Source organism: Daktulosphaira vitifoliae, unplaced genomic scaffold (assembly GCF_025091365.1).
Source record: "Daktulosphaira vitifoliae isolate Bord-2020 unplaced genomic scaffold, ASM2509136v1 Scaffold_5, whole genome shotgun sequence".
NCBI classification, from domain to species: Eukaryota; Metazoa; Arthropoda; class Insecta; order Hemiptera; family Phylloxeridae; genus Daktulosphaira; species Daktulosphaira vitifoliae.
In genome coordinates this window covers 32,075,413-32,103,228 of record NW_026099576.1, presented here as the reverse complement: position 1 = coordinate 32,103,228, position 27,816 = coordinate 32,075,413, and the positions used below count along the sequence as shown (strand labels likewise).

The 27,816-nt window shown below is 26.3% G+C and overlaps 3 protein-coding genes across 6 annotated transcripts in view; all 3 read right to left on the bottom strand.

Annotated features, from left to right (window-relative positions):
• Positions 1–1,597: 1,597 nt before the first annotated feature.
• Positions 1,598–6,076, bottom strand: LOC126907875 (uncharacterized). Of its 3 annotated transcripts, XM_050689524.1 has the most exons (6): positions 5,894–6,076; positions 5,732–5,750; positions 5,062–5,109; positions 4,927–4,998; positions 3,215–4,315; positions 1,598–2,866 (listed from the first exon to the last, which is right to left on the bottom strand). In XM_050689524.1, the coding sequence occupies exons 4-6, from the start codon at positions 4,939–4,941 to the stop codon at positions 1,940–1,942; spliced, it is 2,043 nt and encodes a 680-aa protein (XP_050545481.1). In that variant the 5' UTR covers positions 4,942–4,998; positions 5,062–5,109; positions 5,732–5,750; positions 5,894–6,076; the 3' UTR covers positions 1,598–1,939. The 3 variants fall into 3 exon arrangements, with proteins under 3 accessions (XP_050545481.1, XP_050545480.1, XP_050545479.1); XM_050689523.1 differs by lacking the exon at positions 5,732–5,750; XM_050689522.1 differs by lacking the exon at positions 5,894–6,076 and having other exon boundaries at positions 5,732–5,887.
• Positions 6,077–12,466: 6,390 nt separating this feature from the next.
• Positions 12,467–21,104, bottom strand: LOC126907879 (poly(rC)-binding protein 3-like). Its single transcript, XM_050689531.1, has 10 exons — positions 20,971–21,104; positions 20,664–20,760; positions 20,536–20,592; positions 20,359–20,475; positions 20,048–20,305; positions 19,727–19,807; positions 19,556–19,640; positions 19,211–19,388; positions 17,540–17,674; positions 12,467–17,404 (listed from the first exon to the last, which is right to left on the bottom strand). Exons 2-10 carry the CDS (start codon positions 20,751–20,753, stop codon positions 17,062–17,064), a joined length of 1,344 nt encoding a protein of 447 aa, XP_050545488.1. The 5' UTR covers positions 20,754–20,760; positions 20,971–21,104; the 3' UTR covers positions 12,467–17,061.
• An 800-nt stretch (positions 21,105–21,904) lies between these two features.
• The window catches only part of LOC126907867 (probable multidrug resistance-associated protein lethal(2)03659), a 56,394-nt gene continuing 50,482 nt past the window's right edge, over positions 21,905–27,816 (bottom strand). For both annotated transcript variants that reach the window (XM_050689509.1, XM_050689510.1), the window contains exons 11-26: positions 27,485–27,649; positions 27,296–27,417; positions 27,136–27,233; positions 26,981–27,066; positions 25,222–25,619; positions 24,883–25,163; positions 24,737–24,816; positions 24,525–24,675; positions 24,325–24,431; positions 24,143–24,266; positions 23,912–24,082; positions 23,719–23,846; positions 23,409–23,654; positions 23,168–23,340; positions 22,843–23,083; positions 21,905–22,289 (exon numbers count right to left, since the gene is read on the bottom strand). In XM_050689509.1, the coding sequence (XP_050545466.1) occupies positions 22,203–22,289; positions 22,843–23,083; positions 23,168–23,340; positions 23,409–23,654; positions 23,719–23,846; positions 23,912–24,082; positions 24,143–24,266; positions 24,325–24,431; positions 24,525–24,675; positions 24,737–24,816; positions 24,883–25,163; positions 25,222–25,619; positions 26,981–27,066; positions 27,136–27,233; positions 27,296–27,417; positions 27,485–27,649 (2,658 nt within the window). In that variant the 3' untranslated portion in view covers positions 21,905–22,202. The remainder of the gene's footprint in view (positions 22,290–22,842; positions 23,084–23,167; positions 23,341–23,408; positions 23,655–23,718; positions 23,847–23,911; positions 24,083–24,142; positions 24,267–24,324; positions 24,432–24,524; positions 24,676–24,736; positions 24,817–24,882; positions 25,164–25,221; positions 25,620–26,980; positions 27,067–27,135; positions 27,234–27,295; positions 27,418–27,484; positions 27,650–27,816) is intronic.

The following is a 27,816-nucleotide window of genomic DNA, read 5'->3' as shown; positions in this document are numbered from 1 at the left end:
CAGGCCCGCATTTAGGGGGGGGCATTGGGGGCATTTGCCCCGGGCGGCAAATTTTGAAGGGCGGCAAAAATCTTAATAGGTATACAATTTTTAAAAATTAATTATTTTTATTTAATTTTAAATTTTTTCAAACAGAACAATTTATTTTTATGAAACAAAAATATCTATTTCTAAAAAAAAATATTACTTTATTATTTTCTAATTTAAAACGTGTACAAAGATATAAATGTAAAAGAAGATATATCAAAGCTGTATAACAACATAGACTACAGTTAGTAGTTAGATAATAGTATTGATTATACATAGTAATTTTTATAATCAACAGCACTATAAATAAAGTAGGCGGCAATTTATTTGATTCATGTTTTTATCTAATTTTAACAAAGTATTGATATTTTCTCCCTTAAACTGGTTTTATGGATGTCGTCGGCCGTTGATAGTCGATTATTATTGGAATACTAAGAAAGTTAAAACACAATAATTTGTCTCATTTTTCACAAAATTACTATCTAATAATGTCACACTAATAATGTGTTGTGTACAGACAGCTCATTGTGTTTAGTACTCGACTACAAGTGACCGAGTTAATATGTTGAGGTGTTTTTTTTTTATTTGTATATTTTATTATTTATTAACGTATTAAAATGAGTGATGGTAGAAAACGTTTAAGTGGAAGTGCTTATAAAAAAGTTGCTAAATTAAAATTAGAAAAACAACAAAAAGTCATTTCTCAAACCGCAAAATTAACTTCATTTTTTGGCAATCAATCTCCAATTCGCCAAGTGAAATAGAGACTACAGTTGAACAGATTTTAAATGAGTCTAGTGATAAAAAGTAATTTAAAAATCAAATGTTAACTTTTGTACGTTATTTCAGTTTTATATAAATGAAAAATTTTATAATTTTTTTATTTAGTGAACATCCTCTACATAGTACTTTTGAAACCATGGCAAATGAAAATCAATTAATTGAATATTCGGAATTATTAAATACGCCAACTAAAAAACCCAATCCAACACTTTTGGGGGACGGCAAAATTAAGTGCACCGGGTGGCAAAATTCCTAAATGCGACCCTGGTTATATGATATAACCACAGACTACATAAAAATATAGTTAGTGATTAGTAATCCCAAATATCAGTGATACAAATAGACGAAGCAACAGTGTAGTTCGTGTGGTCTCATAAGACTGCGCCGTTAATCTTAACCGATGTAAATTTTTTTTAAAAATAGTGATAATAACAATTATTAAGAGACAACACAATACCCATTCAGACGCTTATGTGAATCACATTTTTGTAAAATATTAATTACTATTCGTTCTATGTATTATAATATAAATTTTTTTATACAAACACTAAATACATTTATTTTTTACTTTGCTCAAAAATATATATATTTGTTTAATGTTTTAATAAAAATAAATGGTTACAAGGTTTTTATAAGTCAGTAGAAGTAAAAAATATTTAATAAATATACAAGGGTTAATTAAACGAAATATGTTTTTTTTTTTTTAATAAATCTGTTTCCAATAATTGACTTGTATTAAAGAACAGAATACAATATTATAAAGCTTAATTTATTTAAATAGAAATAACAAAAAATAAATGTATAATAATCCTTTAATTAAGGCGTCTATATAATAATATTCCAAAATAATAAAAATAACTTTAAAATTGTATTAAATACTAAAATAAGTCATAGTTATCTAATACACTTGGAGTTATAATGTATTTAAATTTTGTTATTTATCTAGCATTTTTTTTTAATGAAAAATAAATTATCAATCAATAAAATTATGATGAACTAAATTTGTAATCTAATGTAAAAGTATTAATTAAACGAGATTAGTAGTTAATAATATTTTTTTAATTTTAATAAAATTGCCATTTTTTTTAAAGTGTGTGTCCTACAACTAATAATTAAAAAATATTTAAGCTTAAACAAACAGAATATACAGTTGGTTTATGTCACCATTAGAATTTATATTAAAAAATACAGTTTTTTTACACACTTCAGTATTTATATATAGCAAACACGAATTTTCTTCAAAAGCTTTATGCAAAAAATTATTGTAACCATCTTGGCGAGGAATTAGCACTTGGGAGATTCTCTTACATGTATCAAAATCCAAATTGTTATGTGGTGCTATCATTTGATACATTTTAATCTTATTTGTAAAACCTTCAAAGTCAACTTTGAAATCTTCATAGTTTTTTTTTTCATACTCTGAAAAATGACTTAAAAGATCTTGTATATCATTTTTGAGAATTCTTATACCATAGAGTAAATATTCTTTTAAACAACATTCTTCTAAGTTGTAAATTGAACAAAATGAGTGTGTTATTTCTACAGTGTCAGTTTCATTATACAGCATACATGTTTGAACTACATTAGTAAATTCTAAAGCTAAATAATTGGCTTTGGATAGTACTTGATTAATGCAAAAAATGATCATTTTTTTGTTCAGATATTCTTTTGGTACACATAAAAGAAATTTTTTCATATTTTCACCACCAAGAATAGATATTGCTTCTTCTTTTTCTCTTAGTGTTAAGAAATCTAAGTCCATATGATTTATTACATAATTTAGGAGCTCATCCAATGATGAATTTTCTTTTACCATATTCTTTTTGCATTCTTCATAAACTTGGATAATATCATTTAATGCAATCATAAGTTTCTCAAAAGTTAACTCATTTTTAAAAAATTTTTGAATCTGTTCACAAAATTCATTTATATGTTTTTTTGTAAAATTCATACAATCATTGAAATACTTTTGAACTATACAATAAGGTATGCTATTTTTATGAAAGATGTTTTGGTATATTATTTCCTTTGAAAGTGTAGTACGTTCTGTAACAGACTAAATTATATAGTTTATTAAAAAGCACATAGAAACTGAAAGTATAACTATAATTTTTAAAAGTTTATTTAAAGCAAAATATATATTAATAATAATTAAAAAGTCAGTTATAAAAGTTTTAAATAATGAAAAACTATACTAAGAAACAACTTTTCTTAAATTAATTATACAAAAGATTTAAATATCAAAATATCGAGAAAACAGTTTTTTTAAATTAATATTTTTAATATAATTTTAATTTTAAATAATTACCCATAAGTGATCAATTTTTATTATAAAATGTTTTACTATTGTCAATTGAAAAATTATTATTTAATTGACTCTAAAACTATAAAGAATATAACTTACTTCAAAAATATTTTGAATTATTCTATTTATTGGCAAGGCAAATAAAACTCCAGTGACAAGAAAAACATCTAATCGTAAATATGTCAGAAAACTTAATATCAATTTCTTCATTGAAATTCCATCAATTATATCACTTGTTAAGCCAACAATACTCAAAGAACACTGTGTTATACAAGTACTAGTACGTAGTATCAACAAAGTTTTCCCAAACCGTGATGCTAATAATGAAGAACCACTTAATTCAAGAGTTTTTACACCAGCACTAAGTGGTGCTGTCATAACACCCATCATTGAAATTGTTAGATCTAACCAATGTTTTCTAGCTACAGCATCTGATAATGATTGATTATGAGAATTTCTATCAAATAAATTACTTATTTGTCTACCAATATCCCAAATAGATGAACTTGTGGCTACTGCAGCAGCTGGCAATGTAATAGGTGCCATAATAGGTAAAAATAAGCTGCCTGCGAGTAAAGTGCCAGATGTGAATGATGTCACTTTCCCTACTATATCCAAACAATTTAATAATTTTGCTGATGGTTTAGAACTTGGGGTTAAATCTTTTATTAAGTAGTCAGCTTCATCATAAAAACCTGTTTTGGGATAAAACATGTAACCTTTGGGTAATGTATTATTTTTTAAATAACTGTTCCAATCTTTATATGTTCTACCTAATGATACATCATAGTAAAAAAATTTTCTTTTATTAATTTTTATTCTTAATATAATCCATAAATGAATGTCTTTATCAGGAAATTTTTGACATATTTCACACACATCTTTACAAACACTATGTACCAATGTTACTCCAACATCAATGTCTTCAACTTTATCATCAATAATTTTTTTTTTAATAGTATTAACTATAATTTTAACTTGATTCTGTTTTTCAGATGAATAATAACTAAATAATTCACTACTTTCATTATTAGTTTCAACGAGTATTTCTTCAATTTTGTTTTCATTTTCAAAAGGTGATCCCATACAAGTATAAGCAATATATAAATTTAAATCTCTAAGTTGAACAGTAGTCCATTTTGGTCGTCCATTGAAATATTGATATTGTATTTTTTCCAAGCGCCCTTTAAGTCGATGATCCTGGAAATAAACAAAGGTTACAAATTATATTTATAAGTTATGAACATTTAATGATATATTTAAAAATTATTAATTTAATAAAACTATAGCTTATTAAAAAAAATCATTTTTAATTGGCATGAAATGAATTTTTATTTATTGAAAGTTACATTTTTCATAAATGAGTGAAAAAATAATGTCAGAATAATATTTTTTTAAACAGATAATTCAATAAAATAATTGCCTTAATTAAGACATTATTTATTTATTTATTCAACATTTATTTATAAAATTGATAGAATCAGTAAGTCACTAGGAGATTTACTTTTAAGCATAATTAAGAAATTATTTTTGGGGAAAGTCATAAAAACTACAGAAACTAAATTATGATTAAAGGTTACTATACATTCTAAGAATTCTAACCACTTCTAACATTGATTAATGTTTGGAAGATACCTCCCAATCATCCAAAAATCAACTTACCCCAGGTAACTTAAAAAATTTAGACTATAAAACTTTAAGACACTAGAATTCATTTTTCAAAACAACCATTTATAGTTCATTAGATAAGTGATAAGAATAAATAATTAAAATTTAATTTTTGTTACTTTAGTATATTATGGCTTACTTACATAATTTTTCATCATTTTAGACTTGATAACTAAATATGATAGTATTCTCTTTTAGATGAATGACTGGGATCACTAAAAATATTAATTACTTAATGAAAAATTGTATTTATGATTCAACTATTACTTGAGACTTACATAGGTCTTGAATTTTGTTTTTTCCGTGATGGTAAATTTTAATTCAATCTAAATTATTAAACATAATTTTTTCAATTAAAACTGAATTTTCAAGAATCTATTTGATAGATATCAAATGATTAATTTTTGGTTTTATCAGCATAGAATAAGGAACGTGCATATAAGAGGGAATATAGGTGTAGCGTCAATCGTGGATAAGTTGAGAGAAAATAGACTTAGATGGTTTGGTCATGTTATGAGGAGAGAAGAAATGGAAGCTGTAAGAACAGTTAGAGAAATGAATGTTGAAGGAAGAAGAGGAAAACCAAAAAAGAGATGGAGGGATGCTATTAAATCCNGAGGAAAACCAAAAAAGAGATGGAGGGATGCTATTGAATGCGATTTGAGGACAGCTGATGTGAGCGTAGATGATATGGGAGATTGTGTCAAGTGGAAGTTTGGGATAAGGGTGGCCGATTCCAAGTAGTTGGGATTAAGGCGAAGAAGAAAAAGAAAAGAAGAAATTAAATAAAAAAAAATGGATTTAAAAATATTTGGTAGGTAAAGATACACATTTAAATGATCTTGTTTTTCGTTTACTGAAAAGTTTTGAAAAAAATGGAGTTGTCTTGCACCTTAAATGTTACACAATTGAACTCATTAAAAATATTTCTTATATTGATCAATTTACCTATTAGGTCTATCCTAAGCTGCAATAAGTTTTTTATATGTTTATTCATTTTTTTTTTTCAAAACAGTAATACATATATGACATGTAATTATAAAAAACTACAATTTAAAATTAGACAAAAAAGATAAACACAAGTTAACTAATGTTTAACTTAAAACTTACTTCAAAAAAGTATACTTATTGCTACCATAGATGAAATATGTATTTAATAAATACTATTTATTCTATTTTGCTACTAATAAGTACTATCACTTTAAACTGAGAATTGATAAATTGATAACTCAATTCTAGAGTATAATTTGCGTAGTAATTACTTTTGATAATTTAAAATAGAAAATCAAGATTTAGATTTAGATGTTATAACAGTGATGGGAAATATCGAATAGTAAAAATATTCGATAGTTATACATATATTCAAATATTTTTAAAAACTATTCGATAGTTTATGCTAAAAACACACTATTCGGTTGTATAAAAACAATTCGAATACTATTCGATAGTTTAAAATATTCGAAAATGCCCATCACTAGTTATAACGCTATCGATATTTATAATCAATATCATAATAACTGAATCTTAAATAAATAAGTTTTATAATATTTATGTTACATGAAACTAAATTTTATATTTTACATTATAGAGTTTTGTTTCTATGATCTAAACATTTTTAATAACAAAAAAAACATTTAAATGAAGAGATCAGGAATAATAGATTTTTTTACGTGTTATACTTTAAAATATTACTACGAAAAACATTTTGAAACTAAAGTAGTGATTCTTTTTTTTGTAATGAACATAATTGAATAGTTATGACTGCCAGATATTTTCGATTGTATTTTAGACTATCGAACTATAAAAAAAATACTTGATAGTCAAAAGTTATGCAAATGTTCATTAAAATAATATATTTATTGTACCATTTAGTTTTTTTAACACACATAATATGCTAAATCGTTAGAAATCATATTGCACTGTGAGTACTCTAGTGTTTTAACTTTAACAAAGATTTAAAGTTTTAAATTTTTGAGTTTATATACATGTATAAAACATAAGGGATTACAAATACAGGTAGCTAATTGGTTTTTTATGACATCGCTGTCATAGTTACGGAGTGTATATTGTCAATTATGACTATCAATAGATATACTTTCTGTATGGCCAGTTAGTATATTTATAAACTCACCACAATGTGCCTACTACCATTGATAATAAATGCTGTGTACCTGCGAATATCGATGTCATAAAAAACCAATTAGCTACCTGTATTTGTAATCACTTGTATATTATACATGTATATTAACTCAAAAATTTAAAACTTTAAATGTTTATATCTAATAAAAAAAATAAAGTAATAAATAAAATATGGATATTAATCGAATAATTCGATAGTCCAGTGCCCGTAGTCTACTATTCCATTAATATATACAATCAAAAAAAATTCACATCTGTAAATCCGACCCGAATTTGAATTCAATCAGACTTTTTAAGAAATAATGAAATCGGTCGGACAAACCCTAACATTTTACGAATTGGACGGCCTAACAAAATTGAGAAGTGTAATTTACAAATGGGACCAAGTTGGGTTTTTAAATTTTTAATCGGATTAGATTCGGATCAGTCGTAAAATAATTTCGGATTGGATCGGGCTAACAAAGAAATGGTATAAGCTCGAAAATAAGTTAGGTCGGATGAAATTTGAGATACACAATGTTATAATCTTGTATTTGAATTAAAGTACTTTTAAATTTTTTTGTATTTTTATAATGTTTTGAACTATTAAAAATATATATATTCAAACAGGGCTGGACTCTAAATTTTCTCCGTGGGGTGTGATGAGCAAATTTGCCCACTAAAATTTGTAATGCAGTGCCAAAGACTATTTCATACAGTTTGTGTCAATAGTATAATATTAGTAACGTTACAACAGTAGGATACTATCGGTATGTATTTATAACACGAAAAATTTTCAGGTGTTAACTCTTCAATAGCATTGATAATTTAGCCGTTAATTATTCCAAATACTTCAAATAGCTTCAATTCAAAGCAGAGAAGAGGTATTAATTTTACTATGATGTGTTTTTTTTTTGTGTCTGTTACCACTTTTTCTCAGCTCTCACCGAACTTATTTCTTTTAACGATACGTCAAAAGATCACAAATAATATCGAGTCGAAGACATTACCCTCAAAAATTGAAAAAAATGATATGCGTTGTTATATAAAAATAATTTTTTAATGGGGTAAAATTAAAATTAGCCCCTCCGAAAAAAATTGACCATTATAGGCTTATGTGTACAATTATCCAAAAATGGTACAAGATTAAACGAACATATAAATAAATTTTCAAAATATCTTAAATCAATAAAATTCAGTATTTTCCAAAGAATAAAAGTAATTAATGTATATCTTGTAAATTTATAAAAAACTTGTTTACGTATGATTAATTTAAATACATTATGATTATTTAGTGCATAAATTATAAACTAAATAAATGTATAATGAAACAGTAATTAGAGCAACTGAACTCAATTCTTATTATAAGCAGTTTTTATTTTAAGAGCTGCGATTAGATCTTTACTAACCAAAAGTGCAGTTTAGGAAAGTTATGATTTTGCCGTCCTAACAAAAAAATAACTTCAATGCAAAGCTGAGAAGGTATTAATTTTACCGTGATGAATGAGCGAATTAAAAAAGGACATTTACCCCGAGCGGAAGTTTTTAAGATGGCGGTATTTTTTTCAAGAGTCTCATATACCCATAGTAAAATTAATTTTTATTTTACTATGCATATACCTTTGAAAGTGGTAATTTTTTCTGTTTTAATTTCTTTTAACAAGTATTATTACCCAAATAAAATAGAAAAAAAGAATATTCTCCTAAAAACTTACATTTTATGAATAATATCTTTTAGTGATGGGAAATATCGAATAATAACCATCGAACTATTCAATAGTTGTTCACTATTCGAACTATTCGATAGTCATTTAAAAACTATTTGAATAGTAAAAATATTCGATAGTTACACATATATTTGAATAGTTTTTAAACTATTCGATAGTTTGTTCGAATATTTTTTAAAACTATTCGGTACTTTCATTCGAATAGTATTTAAAATATTTCATAGTTATTATGATAAAAATAAAATATCCGGTGGTATAAACACAATTTACAAACGTAAAAATTTAAAACGCGTTGTCCTCATTATCGGTGTTATGCCTTTGCAAAACAAAAGAGCAGGTAATTCTAGACTAAGAACAGTATACAAGGTATTAAGTGTAAAATAAGACTTTAGTATTTACGAATACTTCTGTTGCGCATAGAACAAACCTTTCCGATAAAACTGAAAATACATCATTAGTCATCGAAAAAAAGAACTGCTTTTTAATTTTCGACCCATTTTTTACCAATGACTCACTAACTAAAAATAAATAAAATGGTACTTTTTACTATTATTAATTGTATAATAATTTATTTGAAGTATTCGCTAATTATCTTCTTATTATAATTAAGTGTACTTAATAAAAATTTTAGATAGAACTAATCGAATATTTTTTGAAACCATTCGCTAGCCCATTTGAATGTTTTTTAAAACTATTCGATAGTCTATGCTAAAAACACACTATTCGGTTGTATAAAAACAATTCGAATAGTTATTCGATAGTTTTTTAAAACTATCGAGTGCTATTCGATAGCTTAAAATATTCGAAAATGCACATCACTAATATCTTCAACTAGTTACAATTTGTGATTTTTTAAGGATTATAGAAAAAATAGAAAATAATAAGTAAATAATAAAAAAATCATGGTAAAATTAATACCTTTTCAGATTCCTATCAAAGCTAAAAACATAGGTATTCATGCAATATTTTGACACGGCACCGCCTTTTGCTCTAGGCCGGCGCTTACCCGTGTCACTCTCTATATCAGCCGTCCAGCTATTAATATGACAATCGGTCATATTAATGACACCGAGATAAGGCCGCCGCCGAATATGGATTACTGATATTGCGGTCTGTTGCGTTACCGACGTACACCTTAACTGGTTGCTCCGTCTATTCTGTGTTTTTTTAGCTTCGATGCGAAGCTGAGAAGGTATTGGTTTTACTAAGATGTGTTTTTTTAGATTCGATGCGAAGCTGAGAAGGTATTGGTTTTACTAAGACGTGTTTTTTTTTTTTGTGTCTGTTACCACATTTTCTTAGCTCTCACCGAACCGATTTCTTTCAATGATATGTCAAAAGATCACAAATTGTATCTAGTCGAAGACATTACCCTTCAAAATTGAAAAAAATTCCCTCGTTACCCGTAAATGGGGGAAACCTCCAAAAAAATTACGAATTTAAAAATTTCGGACTTTATTTTATCTTCACGGTGAAAATGGCTACCAAATGNAAAAAAAAATTTCGGACTTTATCTTATCTTCATGGTGAAAATGGCTACCGAATGCTATTTTTGTGTGAAAATTTTCGATTTTGTATTTTACATTTTTAACTTTATTATGCTATAACTTTTTGAAAAATGAATGGATCAGTACAATTTTTTCATGAGGAGTATTATTTATATACATCTTTCATTTGACATACTGTTTTTTTAAATCGGACCATTTCCCTATATACGAGGGGGGTTCAAATCTAAAAAATGCATGTAGAAAGTAGAACTTTTTCATCTTAAATTTTGAAAGTGTTCCGGAAAGTCTGACACTTTTATATATATCTTAAATTAAAGATAATATAATGTTCTTTATTATGCAAAAAAAAAATTTCGGACTTTATTTTATCTTCACTGTGAAAATGGCTACCAAATGCTATTATTGTGTGAAAATTCTCGATTTTATTTTTTACATTTTTAACTTTATAATGATATAACTATATGATATATAACTATACATATATAACATATAGTGTATGGATCCACACAATTTTTTTATGAGAAATAATATTTTTTAATAATCCCTTTTTCATTCGACATACTTTATCTTAATCAGGATATTAATAAGAAACTAGCAGATCATGTAGCTTTTGGAATAAAACACCAATTTTTTAAAATTAAACACTATCTAAAGATTTGCATCGCAGCGTTTTTTTTGATAGTGATTTTAATCACTGTCAGATATCATAATACTTGATCCAACTATGCCACGTCACCACTGTGCCGCGATCCCCTTGTGCTGGGTTTTTGTCTTCTGCCTTTTGGCTCGTTTCTGTAACGTATTTCGACGTCTGTTACTGTGTCCTTTTTCCAGCACCTTGTGCGGATACTCTCAGCCTGCAATTGTGCTGCGACATAAGTGTTGGTGTTATTTATTTAGTACTCGCTAGAGCGAACTATATATATATATTAATATTTATTTATCGGTACATTTTGTACACGCTTCACCGTATTCTGGATACGCGATAATTTTTATATTGTACATGAAAAATTACTTTAAAACCTGATATTTTCTACTTTGAGCGTTAAATAAATTTATAAAAAAAACTGGGATGGAACTGAATTTATTTTTATACACTTAACATTATTTTGTAAATAAAAATAATATATGTATAATTTTCTAAAACATTTGGGGGCTAAGTCTTATCTCTCCATTTATGCCTATGACTGCCTGCAACGAAACTAATATTTTGAAATATTTTTTCATTATGAAATTTCGACCCGAGCACAATGTATGATTGCTACGTCCTCGCTAAAAACAATAAAAGGATGCGAAGCTCTGACAAGCTGCCGGGTTTACGCCGTTCACTGCTTCCTAAGGTTAAGTCGTACCACTCTTAGAACTTGTTATGGCTCGCAAGAGAAATCAAAGACCTGAAAAATAAACAAAATTTTAAAATGAATAATGAAACAGAAATTAATTAAATATTTTTAAAATTAATTTAACACATGTATCGATTATAAATAAGTAAAAGGATTTAAGCAACATTTTAGTTTTTTTTTTATAGGAAGTGAAAAAAGTTGTTATTATAATCGTTAGTTGAATTATCGTATACATCATATTAATATATACAGGTTTATAACATAGGTTTCAATAAAAAAAAAATACTTACGATTTAATTTGAAGTTGTAATATAAACGAAATGTCGCTTCCGAAATACCTTATGACATTTTTAGGCTATTATTGCGTTAAATATTAATCAACAGATAACCAATATATTATTTTCACAAAAACCGACACTTAAACCTAGAGTCCTATTACCAGTTATGTTTAATTTTGAAAACATAATATTTTAAAAATCTAAAGGGACTTGTCATTAAAATATATATATGAAACATGACAATTTTTTATTTATTTTTAATTGTGTCAAATACAATTTTAATTTATTGAGAAATATTTAGTTGTGTTATATAATATTATTATGCATTTATTAAAGGTTATTATCTAACTGAAATCGCCGTAAAAGGCTTACGACTTCAATTACTATCGATCGATTTAGTGACAGTGTACCTAAGTCAGACATTATCCCTTATAAAACTAGCTAAAAGTTTTCGCTCTGATAAATTTTAATGACTTTAATTGAAAAATAATTAATCTTTTTATCATGAAAAAAAAACTAAGTTCGAAGGAGGAATGTTTACTATGTTATACAATAAATAAAACTACTAATACAGGCTGTACATCCCACTTACTTTCTGTAATAGTGCAAGAATTTATTTTAATAAATATTCAAATAAATTTTGCTTTTAATCTTTTAATTTTTCTCAGGGTAAAGCTATAAAAATGATGATATTTCATATTATTAACTATTTAATTCTTTTTTTTTTTATACAAATTATAAGATTTGTCAAAATATCAGTTACATAACTAAACAAAGAAGTATATTCCAAGATGTTAATTTAATACACTCTTATAAAAAATTGTTTTATAATTTGGAAATATATATTTAGCTCTAAATGCTAAATATATGTTGAAATCTTGTTTAATAAAACCATGCGGCCATAATTTTAAATTTAAATTCATTTTAACAAAATATTTGTAAACATTTATTACATAGAAAAAATTAATAAAAAAATAAGTCTATTTGCAATAAATTTAAGTTTTTTTTTAATTAGATTATTTTTTAAAGTTTATATTGTCTAAAACTACATAGAAAAAAAATGAGAATTGAAGACGCACATAATATCATTAAAGATTTAAAAATGATGAAAATACTACAATCAAACACGGTCATTGTCATAGCTATGCCTATAACCTTCATTTTTAAAATTTTATATAGAATAAAGAAAATTTATGTAATAGGAGACGTGGCTTTACAAGATTCCTTTTAACACATTACACAGTGGGCCATATTAAAAAATACGATCAAAAGTAAAAAAATCACATCTCCATGACTGAATTTTAAAACAAACACGTTGAGCAGTTTGAATTATTATTATGAGCTTGTATGATGTTTAAAAAATATTAGTGTTCTATTATTTTTTAGACATCGCCATATCGAAAAATATATTTTTACAAAAAACCGTTTGAATTTTGGTCACTTTGTTATAAAATATATATTATTTGATATAAGGCTAATAACAGTTGGTGATAATTTTGTTGACATTTTTCATATTTTATAGGCACTGACCTAATGACCTTATCCTAAACTTTCACTTGACATGACCTCCCAAATCATCTACGCTCACATCAGCTGTCCTCAAATCGCATTCAATAGCATCCCTCCATCTCTTTTTTGGTCTTCCTCTACCTCTTCTTCCTTCAACATTCATTTCTCTAACTGTTCTTACAGCTACCATTTCTTCTCTCCTCATAACATGACCAAACCATTTAAGTCTATTTTCTATCATCTTATCCACGATTGATGCTACACTTATACTCCCTCTTATATGCTCGTTCCTTATTCTATCTTTTCTAGTCACTCCACTCATCCATCTAAGCATTTTCATCTCTGTTCTACTTTGTTAACACCCGTGCAACACTCAGAACCATACATCATAGCTGGTCTCACTACAGTCTTGTAGAATTTACCTTTTAGCCTCATTGGAATTATTTTATTGCATAAGACAGCAGTCGCTTCTCTCCACTTCAACCATCTGCACTTAATCCGGTGTCTTACATCCCCAATCACGTTCTCACCTATTGTCACTGATCTTCTTATTTCACCTACCTCACGTTTTCTTTTGTCAACCAAACCGGAATTTCTAGTAATGATAAAATTAATTGTCATAAAGAATATGAAATTGTTCTTGTTCTAGTAAATTCAATAGAGGGTAATAACTTTCATATTAAACTTAAAAGGTCAAATAAAGTTATAATTCTATCTTCATTAGTTTCTATTGTTAAAATTAATAATGAAATAATTAAATAATTAAAGTAAACCCATTGCTACTATTTCAACTAATCGCTATTTTAAAAAAAAACCAACAGTCCGGCACGGTGTGTATAATTGGGTGCAGTATAGATAATATGTGACAGTGATTAAAATCATTATCATAAAAAAACGCCTTGATGCAAATCTGTAGATAGTGTTTAATTTTAAAATTTTAATGGATTATTACAAAAGCTACATGATCTCCTATTTTCTTATTTATATCCTATATACAAGTTATATGCATTACTAGTGCAAATTATATAATCGATGGAGGATTTCTCCTCTATAAAGTTATTTGACAAATGTATCAAACAAAATTTATTTCCATTTTCTTATTCATTTTCCCATTCTAAATTTTGATAGAATATATCTTCAACAAAAGTACAATCTTCTTCATCTTTAATCTATATTTCTATTGAATTTGTACGCCATTGACCTTTGTAATGTTCACATATAATAGAACATTTAAGCCCTGTTTTTCAGCAGCCACAATTTTACCAGCTCCAACACCTGACTAAAGGCCGTTTTATGACAATTATCTTTATTATTACCAGAAATTCTGGTGGCAATTGACATGATATAATTGTTTGAGAATGTACAATTTAGCGTTTAGTTGGAAGAATTGGAAGCTGTGAGACAGTTCTAGAAATGATTGTTGAAGGAAGAAGAGGTAGAAGAAGACCAAAAAAAAAGATTGAGGGATGCTATTGAATGCGATATGAGGACAGATGATATGAGCGTAGATGATTTGGGAGGTCATGTCAAGTGAAAGTTTAGGATAAGAGTGGCTGACCACAAGTAGTTTGGATTAAGGCCAAGGAAAAGAAGAAGATACCAGAAATTCCGATGGCAATTGACATAATATAATTGTTGTTTGGGAATGTACAATTTAATGTTTGGTTGGGTTTAAACAATATAGTGTCAAATCAATTACCCACTCTATCGGTTGTATCTTAATATACACTACATTTTAATGATACTATAAATAAATAAACTCACACATACACACATTTACATTTAAAATATTGTGTCTGCTGTAAGTATAACATTGTATAATGTATTCTTGAAGATAAAAAAAACTGGTGAAAACAGATATATTATATTTAATTTTTTTTTCGATATTGCAATATAATATTCCTTAAATTTGGTACGATATCGTTAATATATCAAATCGATATTCAAAAATATATTGTTGACAAACCCTAATAAATATATATAATTTTTCTTCTACCTCTAAAAATTGAGCCATTTAGTGTTTTTTTAAAACTAAAATATATAACACTTATTAGTTAACTTAAATATTAGAAAATCAAATATTTAAAAAAAATGATTGCTTGAGCTAGAAGATAATTTAGCTGATAAATGTCTAATGAAGAAATAAACAGATTCTAACTTCATCTCCCTCTATTTAAATTATTTAAAAAATAATGGATGAATAGTTATTATCAATATTCAATCTTTTGATAAAATCATTTTACAACTTATAAACTAATTAAATATGTATAGTGCAAATAATATTTTAAGGAGCAAAATTGAATAGTAATAAACTAAATTTAGACAAAAAATTTATTTTATTTTATAAAGATATTACATGAAGTGTAATTAAGAAAATCATTCCATATAATAATTTTTAAATAAAAATTCTTGTTATTAATGCATGGAGAGATGTATTTAAGAATTTTATACACTAGGTAAAGAAGAAACCCCCCACATAACTCAAATTTCTTCAGAAATATATTTTTTTAACAAAATATAATTTATAATTTAAGATATACATAAAAATACATCCATTTATAGACACAAGTGTACTTTTTATTAATATTCCATAGCAATAATTATTTATTTTAATGCAACAAAATTTTAAATGTCTGCCGCACATATTCATCCTTCCTCTAAATTTTGGACTTTATAACTATAGACTACTTTTTAATTTTACTATAAAATTTAGTGTTTTAGTTTATATTACGAATGCAATAAATCGTGTTCTATTAATATTATATTTAAAATTATGAAAAATAGGATGATGCTCTTTATAACTGTGCTAGTTCTATAATGAATATATAGCATGTCTGGCATATAAATAAAAATGCTGGCAATATTGATAAAGTTTCTTATAACTACTAAGAAAAAAAAAATGACTGTTTTAATTGACAGTTAAGATAAGAAGTAATTTAAAGAGTACTAAATTATAATAAAGTAACTTCTCTGTGTTGAGCCAGTTAATGAAAAACTGATTTCCTGTTAATGAAAGAAGCTGGAAAATCTTACAATGTACTTCGTGATGTACAACATTAAACTTTAAAAAAATAAAATAGTGAAATAAAAATTTTCTTAATCTAATACTTCCCTAAAAACAATAATGATAATAAAATAATTCTCAACTATAATTCAAAATCGTTTTTACTTTGGAAGTTATTAATACCCAACCATCCTAGTTAAGCGACTGGGTATCTTTATTAGCATAATAAAAATACCACAATTAATGGAATATTATTTTTCACGCAGAAGGAAATATATTCTAATTTTAAGACCTTAATATTTTAAAACCACTTTTTACTTTGCATGTAAACAAATAGATTAAAAATAAAAAGAATATTTTAAGGAATACAAGATATATTATTGATAAGATCTACAAATAATGTAAGAACTAAGATAAAGATTAGGTGTAGTGATTGGAATTACACTATAATTAAAATTTGAATATAATTAATTGGACACAATATAATTTAAAGTTAAAAATAATTTATCAAAACCTTAATATAAAGTTTGTTGACATGAAGGAGCAATGTGTAATATAAAATAAAAACTTTAATTTATCTCCTTAAAACAAAAATTGAGTTATACTTAATAAAAACTATCAAATGGATGAGAACAAAAAAATAATAATTCCCCAATATTTTCAATAAATAAAGGAAAAATAATTTAATTTTTAATTAAGTTAAATTATAATAATTGAAAAAACTAAAAAAAAAGAAATGAATAGGATTAACTATGAGAGACATTAGTAATGGATATGGGATCAATTAATATTTAATAAGGAGCAAACTTAGTTCTGTCTGTTTTAGATTTGTCGCCAGAAGGGCTACGATTACGCTGGAAATAATTTTTTGGGCGATGAACACCCGTGGTCTGAATTGGAGGGGATTGATTGGCACCAGATAAGGCTCCCAGGAGGTCAGTTAAACCACCAAGAGCAGATAAACTGGATAGAGCATTTATTGCACCAGGCTTGGCAAACAGTTGAGCCAGTGGAATGGCGGACGACAAAGGAGATGCTGCCACTGTTGGAGGAGTAGGCAAGGTTGAGCTGGACCCATCATCAGGACTAGAGGATGAGTTTGCCCCCTCAAGATTGGCTTTCTGCAGTTCCACACTAAAGAATAAATAAGGATTAGTGAAAAATAAATAAAGGATACAAATACTTTACGAATGATCACATGATAACAATAGGAATCAATACTTCGACTATGATTTAAGGAATAATGTTTATTTTAAATCAAAGTCATACCTCATTTCTATTAGATACTTGGCAACTGAAATAGAGTCTTTGTTTCCAGTTATTGTGATATGCCGATCTTCATTTTCCCCATTTTCATGATTACCATCACCTTTAGCAATATGTACTAATGCACCACTTATTTGTCTAGTCAACATAATTTCACATTCAATATTTATTACACAAAATTATTTTCAGAATAAATGATGCATACCAAGATTTATGTATATATATAGTAATATAAACTACCTATATAGTAGATTGTTTATATCATATATATTAATCATTTTATATGAGTATACATATAGTTGTATGATGTTTAAAAACAAATATATTATTTTAAGATATCAGTTAATTTGACATAACATTTTTTTAAAATTATTTGAAATCAAATAAACTTTAGTCAGTCAATTACACTATACTTTATTCTGTCGTAATATATTTTATTTACACTATAAATAAAAATTTTTATTAAAATATTTATTTTTATATTAAAAAATACGAAAATTTCATTAATCTATTATGAATAGGTAATATTAAGTATATTAACGCTTTTTCAATATTTAACAACAATTCAATTGAGGTGCCTCAGTTTCATAATTATTGTTGATAATAAATATAAATATATTTTTGCAGTAATTTATGATATTTATACTTGAGACCATAGGATTTTTCTTTCACTCTTAATCTAAGCTTGTCATTAGTAAAAATACATCCAACACGACAATTTTTTTAGTTTAACTTCATTTAGAAATAAACATTTTAGCTAAGTTAAACATATATTATATTTTTAAAAATAATTTAGGAGAAAGTTGAGTGATCTGAAAAGTGAAATATTTTTGGCTACATAAGTTTTACAGACATTTTTTTTTAAATTTGCACCTTTTTAACCAATTATAGTCTATTTTTAAAACTACGATAAAAGAATATCTTGGAAAACTTGTGTTATAATTATACAAAGAGAGCATAATGGATTAATATAATCATGATATTTCACATAAGTTATTTAAAATTTAACTGTATATTTTGAAAACTTTAATTGACCTAATTTGAATTAAAGGAAAAAGGCTTCCCATTAACTTGTTTAATAATATAATGTTGTTGTAATTGCAGATACAACAGAATCAATCTTTTTCTTATTCTTTCTCGCCTTAATCCCAACTACTTGAGGTAGGTCACCCTTATCCCAAACTTCTACTTGACACAATCTCCCATATCATCTACGCTCACATCAGCTGTCCTCAAATCGCATTCAATAGCATCCCTCCATCTCTTTTTTGGTCTTCCTCTACCTCTTCTTCCTTCAACATTCATTTCTCTAACTGTTCTTACAGCTACCATTTCTTCTCTCCTCATAACATGACCAAACCATTTAAGTCTATTTTCTATCATCTTATCCACGATTGATGCTACACTTATACTCCCTCTTATATGCTCGTTCCTTATTCTATCTTTTCTAGTCACTCCACTCATCCATCTAAGCATTCTCATCTCTGCTATACTCATTCTCTGCTCTACTTTCTTATCAACCGCCCAACACTTTTAACCATACATCATAGCTGGCCTTATTACAGTCTTATAGAATTTACCTTTCATACAACAGATTCAATAAATGTAAAAATTAGAATTTTTCCTTAAAACAATGGGAAGTCCTAAATTTTAAGTTTTCAAATTACTGCTCACCTGATTTCTGCTATTTTGCTTCCTCTTCTACCTATAACACAACCAATTAAATCATTGGGAACAGTCATTGAAATTGTTTCTGAATTTGAATTAGCATTTTGATTTTTATGATCTCCACTGTTGTTACGATTATGTCTATTTCCTGTTCTTAGTTGACTACCAGCTAACGCTGCTAAGGCTATACATAAAAAAAAAAGATAAATACTAAATATTTTTTACTAAATATTAAATGTAGTATTTTCAGTTTCAACAGTTTTTAAACTACCAGCATAAGTAGAAAATTTAAAGTATATGCTGGCAGCATATCTTTTAAATTTACAACATAAAATAATTTTTCATTCTTACCAGCAGGATTAATGCCACCAGTTGAAGCTGTTCCTAATCCAAGAGCTGCTAAACTAGCAAGTGGATTAGTACGTTGTCTCCCAAACTAAAATTAAGTTGAGAGTAATACAGTCATATTATTGCATTTTTTAGATCAGAAAACAAGTTATTTTAATAAGAAAATTAACTTACATCATTTCCTACGGTACTGTTTGCAAATCCTGAAGTTTTACTACGAGGATCATAAGGTATAGTAGCACTACGAGGTGGTGACTAAATAAACACAGATAATAAACAATAGTTTTAGAATAGTTAATTTTTACTTTCACAATGCTACTTTTTTCAATAAAAAAATTAACAAAAATGAAAATTTTCATTTTAAAAATAGCCTATGTACATGATAAATGGTTAATACTACAAATGATTATATGATAATGAAGTGTCCAAGTTTTATTCATTTAACGTAAAATCAAATATTTTAATACATTTTTTTTAAAATTCTGATTTACTCACATCTAAAAGAACATTGCACACTTGATAAACACATTGAGAAATTGTACCAGTTGTTCCAGTGATTGAAACTAAACGCTCAGTAGAATTAGGTAACATATCCGAAGCTACTTGAATAGCTGCTCCACTAGATTCTCTGATTTCTTTAATTTTGCACCCTCCTTTACCAATAATAAATCCACATTGTGATGCTGGCACAATTAACTTAAATGTTAATGGTGCTTTTGGACCATTCCAATCTCCATTTTGTCTCTCAAAAAACTAATTTTATTAATTAATAATAAAATAGTATATTAATAAGAAAACAACTTTACTTCTTCTACTTTGAGCCCTATAAGTTCAGTAGCTTTACAAATAGCATTAGTAGATCCAGTAATTGTCACTATACGTTCTGGAGTTGAGCCATCAGAAATTAAAACTCTGGCACCAGACTAAGGAAAAAAGAAATTTAATTTTAGCTCTATTAATAAGAATTTGATTTAACATATTACTTGATCTCTAATATTTTTTACAGTATCCCCCCCTTTACCAATGACATTTCCAACTTCCTAGAAAATTCAACATAAATTAATGTTAAATAAATATTAGTAGCAAAATATGTTAGTATTAAATATAATACTCGGCCATGAAATAAGATCCGTATAGTTAGATTGACATCATTATAATCATTGAAATTAGAATTATTAGGGCCTTGTTGGGAGTTTTCCATTTTAATCCTGTAAGACATTTTAATTAATTAAAAATATAACTTATGAAAACAAAAAAAAAATTGTCATTGATGTTATAAAATGATTGTTCGAATTTTTTTATTATTGATTAGCAGTAGTAAACTAGTCTTATGTTTAGAAAATGTGTTAACGGCACTTCTCAAGCTGAAAAGCTATCTGTTAACTAATGATTTGTATTTATATGCTGTTTTTTTTTACCGTGCTTCGTACTTTTTTCAACCATCAATACAAATATTATTGCTATAGTCTTGGCTATTGGCTTATGGCTTTGTGAATGATTTATCACTTATCACAATACGTGACTAACAATTAGACTATGACGCCGGAATATATCAGTGCTACCAACTGTAATATCACAGTTGACATAATTTTAATGATCCAAACAAGCTCTCGAATTGTAAATTGCAATATAGATAACATAATACATTTTTATCTTCTATTGTAATAAATAAAATAGAATTGTTTGGTCCTTCGTAAACATATAACGTAAGGTGACGTTATCTAAATCAGTTGATGTATCTCTGTTTCACAAAGGTGTCTTTACAGCAATGGTTAATGTGGTTACAAGTATTGTCTTTTACTAGTTTTAATTTTTCGCCCAAAAAATATTTTTATATTTTACAGCAAGTTTTAAATTATTAAAGAGGCCAATTTTATTGTAAGGGTTAGCCCCTCTTTACTCTGCTAATGATACATAATAAAATTAAATAGAATGTATATGTTAAAGGAAATTATTAAAATTAAAAATGTTTTCCACACTGAATAGTCATTTAAAATACGTTATAGCAGAATAAAATTAAAATTAAAGAAATAATTTTTATACAAACGTATTAAGTTTAATCATTGGTGGTCAATCACACTAGAACAGCATATCATCAAGACAATATTATGTTATAAACTTAAAATTTAACATGTTTGAATGAGTTTGTAACCACTTAACTAATTTCACTAATATTATTACACTAAGAAGAGAAACTATATATCTGAAATTAGTACAAAAATTTAGTAGCTAAATAAGTAAAATGAAAATAAAAGAACTAAATATATCCATTTACCTAATGACTCAAAAAAATACCTTGGAAGAAGACATTTAAGCTTTTAATTGCATCAAAAAACTAAAAATCTAGCATCATTAAAATTAAATAACTATTTTTATCTTTATTGTATACAAAATACTTTAAACAAACATAATTAATAGCTACAGTATAATAAGGCACACAAATAGTAAACATAAGTTCTATTTACTTGACTATATAAGTACATATTTGATTTATAAATCATATGAATTTCAATTTTTTCAGTAGAAAAAATTGGTTATTGGATAAAAAAGTTTTTGGAATTTATGATTCTACACAGAATTTTATAATTTATCAACTATAAATAAAAGCACTAAGTGAATATCACTTTATTTACACATAGGAATTAAATATTTATTTGTCTTTTTTTGTATTTTCTTCAGTATCTTCATCAATTAGTTTGATAGGAGATTCTCTAGTAGCAAGTTTCTTTTTGTAGCTCTAAAAATAGAAAACAGAGTATAGAAATAATTATAATGGAGGAAATATGACGTTTCAATATTCAAATAAAAAAAATTAAACATGAAAAGATTGATATGGGAATCCAAATTTAACCAGAAATACATATGATTCATAGATGAGAAAAAAAAATTTTAAAGGGGCTATGAAAACTTGAATTTCAAAATAATATTTTTGACATTTTTATAATTTGAAAAACTTTTTCTTATCAATTTTTTTTTATTAAATGATGAATGTTCAAGGAAAGCGTGCGTCTCTTTCCACTGGACCTGGCTTCATAGTTATTTTTAAAATTTGATGACAATTAATTAGTTATAACTTGTGGCTTATCATTTTATCATTTCCAATTAATTAGCTTTAGAAATATATATCTTAAATTTTACGAATGTCAAAATATTAATAATATAATAAGAATACATTACATTAATAAGATTTTTGTTTACAAAAACTTAACATAAATAGCATATTAATTATTCTTTATTTGATCATTTTAACACAAATATAGAAAAATTAATTAAAAATAATTTTTCCATACCTCCTCAGCAATATTACACAACAACTCAGCAGTACTAGGTCCAGTTTCTTCAACCATTTTAAAAAGAAAACCATGTTTGTTTTGTAAAAGAATATGGGGATAATCAAACTCAACCATATTACCAGCATCCATAACTAGTATCTTGTCTGAATCCATCACAGTATTTAAACGGTGAGCAATTGTCAAAACAGTGCAATTTGAAAATTTAGTTCTAATAGTATTTTGAATTAATGCATCAGTTCTATAAATCAATAAAAGTTTATTAAATATTTATTAAACATCAAAACATAATATATAACTGAAATAAATAATAAATAATATTTACTGCGGATCAACATTAGCAGTAGCTTCATCTAATACCAAAATCTTATTATTTCTAATAATGGCTCTAGCCAGACAAACAAGTTGTCTCTGTCCAACACTAAAATTAGAACCTCCTTCAGACATTTTAGCATTTAAACCTCCAGGTAAATCTTCAACAGGATCTTTGAGTTCAACCTATAATAATGGATGTTGTTTAAATAAGTTGAAATAATTAATTTGTCAATAAAAATTTATATTGTTACTTCTTCTAATGCTTCCCAAAGAGCATGATCAGAAAATTCATCAAATGGATCCAAATTTTTCCTCATTGTACCAGAAAATAAAACTGGTTCTTGAGGAATAATTGATATTTTAGAACGTAATTCATGTAACCCTAAACTATGTATGTCTATATTGTCAATAATAATATATCCTTCATTAATTGCTAATCTGAACAATGCTCCAATTAATGATGATTTACCAGCACCAGTTCTTCCAACAATTCCGACCTAAATTAAAACAAAATGACTTAACTTTTATATTTTATGAAAAATAATTTAATGACTATCCTACTTTTTCTGAGGGTTCAATATTAATGTTGAGATCTTTAAGAACATGTTGAGTATCTGGACCATAACGAAGATACAATTTTTTAAAAGTTACTCTTCCTTTTGCTGGCCAATCCTTAGGTGGTTTTTTATCTATTAACCATTTTACAAATAAAAATAGATAATTTTTGTTTGTTTTATAATAATACATGTTATACCTGGAGTTGATTCTAATGCAGATTCTTGTGGAGCATTTGTATATTCAAGTACTCTTTCAACCGATGTCATTTGATTTTCTAATTCTGCAGATTGCCTCATACCCCACTGAAACATACCTGTTAATCCAATAGCTTGCGTTATAGCAAGACCAACATTACCTCCATAAATATCTAAAAAAATTGATAGTTATCAAGCAAATATTTTAAAAAGATGTTAGAGAATATGCTTACGGCTTGCAAAAGTTAAGAAACTGAATGTTACAATACTTATATAAAAAAGACAAACCACGTCCAACCAAAATCCAAAAGCTCTACTTGATGTAATAAATAAAAACCAAGCTGAAGAATGTAAGTCCTATAAGAATGTTACATGTTTAAATTTTATAAAAAAAATGTTTAAATTTAATAAATACTTGGTGATTGTCAAATTCCTTTGATAATATTTGTTCAGCTCCAAATGCACGGATGGTTGTTAATCCTTGAAGTGTAGCGTTTAAATGAGCAAACACTGGACTTCTAGCTAAAATATTAAAATTTTTTTTGTTTAACTTTAAATAAATTTTTACAAAAGTATAACTGTTTATTGAAAAAAAATTGTAAATTTTTTACTTACTGACTCCTTCTAATCTTTTAACACTTCTGGATGTTGATAAATAATAAACTCTCAATTTGTAAAATATAATAGCCACAATGATTGTAGGTATCATTAAGTAAATATTAACAATAGCAACAACCACAATAATACCAAGTAGAGTTAAGCCAATCTAAATAAAATTAATAATATTGTTTTCAATAAAACAAACACAATTTTTTTTTTTATTTTACTTGAATACAGTCTATTAATGCAGCTGGTAGTAATTCATCAATAGCACCCATATCTTTTGAAAAACGATTCAGAATTCGACCTGATAATAAATTAAACAATAATAAATATAAAATAAATTAATTATGACATAAATCTATCATCATACCTGACGAATTTGTATTGAAAAAATACATGGTCGCTCTGGTAATACAATTGAACATTTTATTATGTAAATTCATTGATGCCTTCATACAAACAGCAACAAATGTGATAGATCGAATAAGAGCAGCCACAATCATGGCAAAGGTGATAACAGAAAATACGATTATACAACCATTGCGAGTTGTGAACCAACTAAAGATAGAATCATTTTCAGATACAATAACATTTGTATTCATTGAACTATTATAAGACTGCTTTTGGAAAACATTTTCTTCTAAGTTGACCCTAATTATAATAAAAATATACTAAAAATTTTAAAGGAACATTTAAAAACATGACTCACCAATAAGTAATCCAATAATCTCCACCAGAAGCTAAAATTTGTGTTAACACACACATTGAAAGTAAAAACGTAACTTTTAGACAACTTCCGCCAGCTGAAAAATATGATGAGTAGATATCTAAAGACACATTTCCATATGATCTAGTCTCATCTACTTCAATAGGTTGAGCTTCTTCTTTTTTATTTTTACTATCATCTACTGATGATGCAACACTTTGAACAGACATTTGTCGTGACAAATTTGAATTTTGTCTATTCTTTGAACGGCTAGTTGAATCAGATTTGCAATCAGTAAGTACTTCAGCTTCAACAGAAGTTTCAGAAGCATGGAGTAGATTAGTGAAATCCAAACCAGAGTTTAAGAGATCATTATATGATCCTTCTCTTAGTACATTTCCCTATTAAAAAGTTAGATATAAAAATGAAAATTTTCTTTAAAAGTTGAAAACTGTTTTTATTTATTTTAAAATCACAGGCTTTATCATCCTGACTACCGTAACAACTCAAAATAATACAATCTGGTAAGATACTCATTTTCTTAAAAACTATTGAATAATTTAAATATTTTTAAAGAAAAAAATTAATTGTTTAAAAAAACTCTATAATCATATATAGTAAATTTTTTTTTTTTCATTTCTTCAGGATTAAGAATCTTAAATTTAATTTTCTTAAATAGGAAACCCTATTTTAAATTAAATAATATGATAGAAGAAAAAAATTACAAATAGTTTTGTTCATATTCATTTGTTACATGTTAAAGTTAAATAAGTTGAAAATTCTTATTGTTATTACATTGTTTTAAATACAGCTTTTATTTTTCTATGTTGTCCCATAAAACAATTTTTATTGACTAAGATATAAAAACTAAGAAGAACAAAATGTTAAGATAACAAGTTTTATTGTTACATCATACCATGATAAATAATTTATGAGCTATCCATGATAAATTATTACTACCACCAGTATTACAAAAACAAATCAATGATAAATTCTCATAATTTCTAAAAGGGCACAAATAAAAAAATACTAAACTACATAATTATTTCAGTTTTTTAAGACTAACAATTTTTCTCTTTATAAAAATTAAAAATATTCAATAGTTTCTGAGAAAATTAGTGTTTTGCTAATTTTTGATCATCCTGTGAACAAGATGTTTACCTTGATATATTGATAAATACACCCAATGTTGAATTTTAAAGATTCTATTTAATTACTGTTTGTCATTAGTTAATACATTTTTATAACTAAAAATAGATCCTTAAATAACATAAAATCAGAATTAACAGTATTGTTTAAAATACAATATTAATTATAATAACTTTGAGTATGTCACAAAAAAAATTTGATACTTCACTTCATATTTTCTTAGTATAAATAGTAAGCATTCTGTTATTGTAATTCAATATTTCTCATCATGTATCAATATTAATATCACAATATACCCATTAGATATCGTTATCAAAATATAGGTATCTTCTTCTTATTCTTATTCTTCCTCGCCTTAATCCCAACTATTTGGGGTCGGTCACCCTTATTTTAAAATTCCACTTGACACGATTTCCCAAATCAGCTGTTCTCATATCGCATTCAATAGCATCCCTTCATCTCTTTTTTGGTCTTCCTCTACCTCTTCTTCCTTCAACATTCATTTCTATAACTGTTCTTACAACTTCCGATTTTTCTCTCCTCATCATGTCGAAATTTCAATATTGTTGAAAACCCCTAATATATATATATTCAAATTTACATCTTAACTTACATTTTGCATTAATATAATCTGATCAACACTATTTAAGTATTGTAGCTGATGGGTTATTAGGACACATGTTTTTTCTTTTAAAAACCCTACAACAAATCATTTAAAATTAAAATTGTATTAAAATAAAATATGATAATATGATAGTTGATTTTTACCTTTAATACACTTGTCAAATAAATGTTTTCCAACATGAGTATCAACAGCTGATAATGGATCATCCATCAAGTAAATATCAGCTTCTTTATAAACAGCTCTATAATTTAACATAACTATGAAATGATACAAATATACATTTTTATATTAATGGAAAAATACCTAGCTAAATTTATTCTAGCTCTTTGTCCGCCACTAAGAGATACACCTCTTTCGCCTACAATTGTTCTATCACCATAAGGAAATTGTTCAAAATCTTTTTTTAATGCACACACTTTAATTACCTAGGATTTAAAATTAGTATTTAAGGTTGTTCTCAGGCAAGTAAAAAATGTATTAACAAATAAGTACTTTTTTATATCGTTCTTCATTCATAGGTGAGCCAAATAAAATATTTTGTTGTACAGAACCAGCAAATAGCCATGGCTCCTGAGATGCATATGACATAACACCATTTACAGATATATTTCCTTCAGAAAGTGGCAATTCTCGTAATATTGCTTGAAACAAAGAGCTCTGTAATTTTTTAAGTCATTTAATGAGGTGATGAAAATGAAAAACAGCAACTACTCTAGGTGCTAAATCAATCAGTTTTAACTTTATTTTTATGTCAACACTAAATGATGTTCATTAACTATTTATAATTCAAAATTTTTAATTAAAAAAAAAAAAAAAAAAAAAAA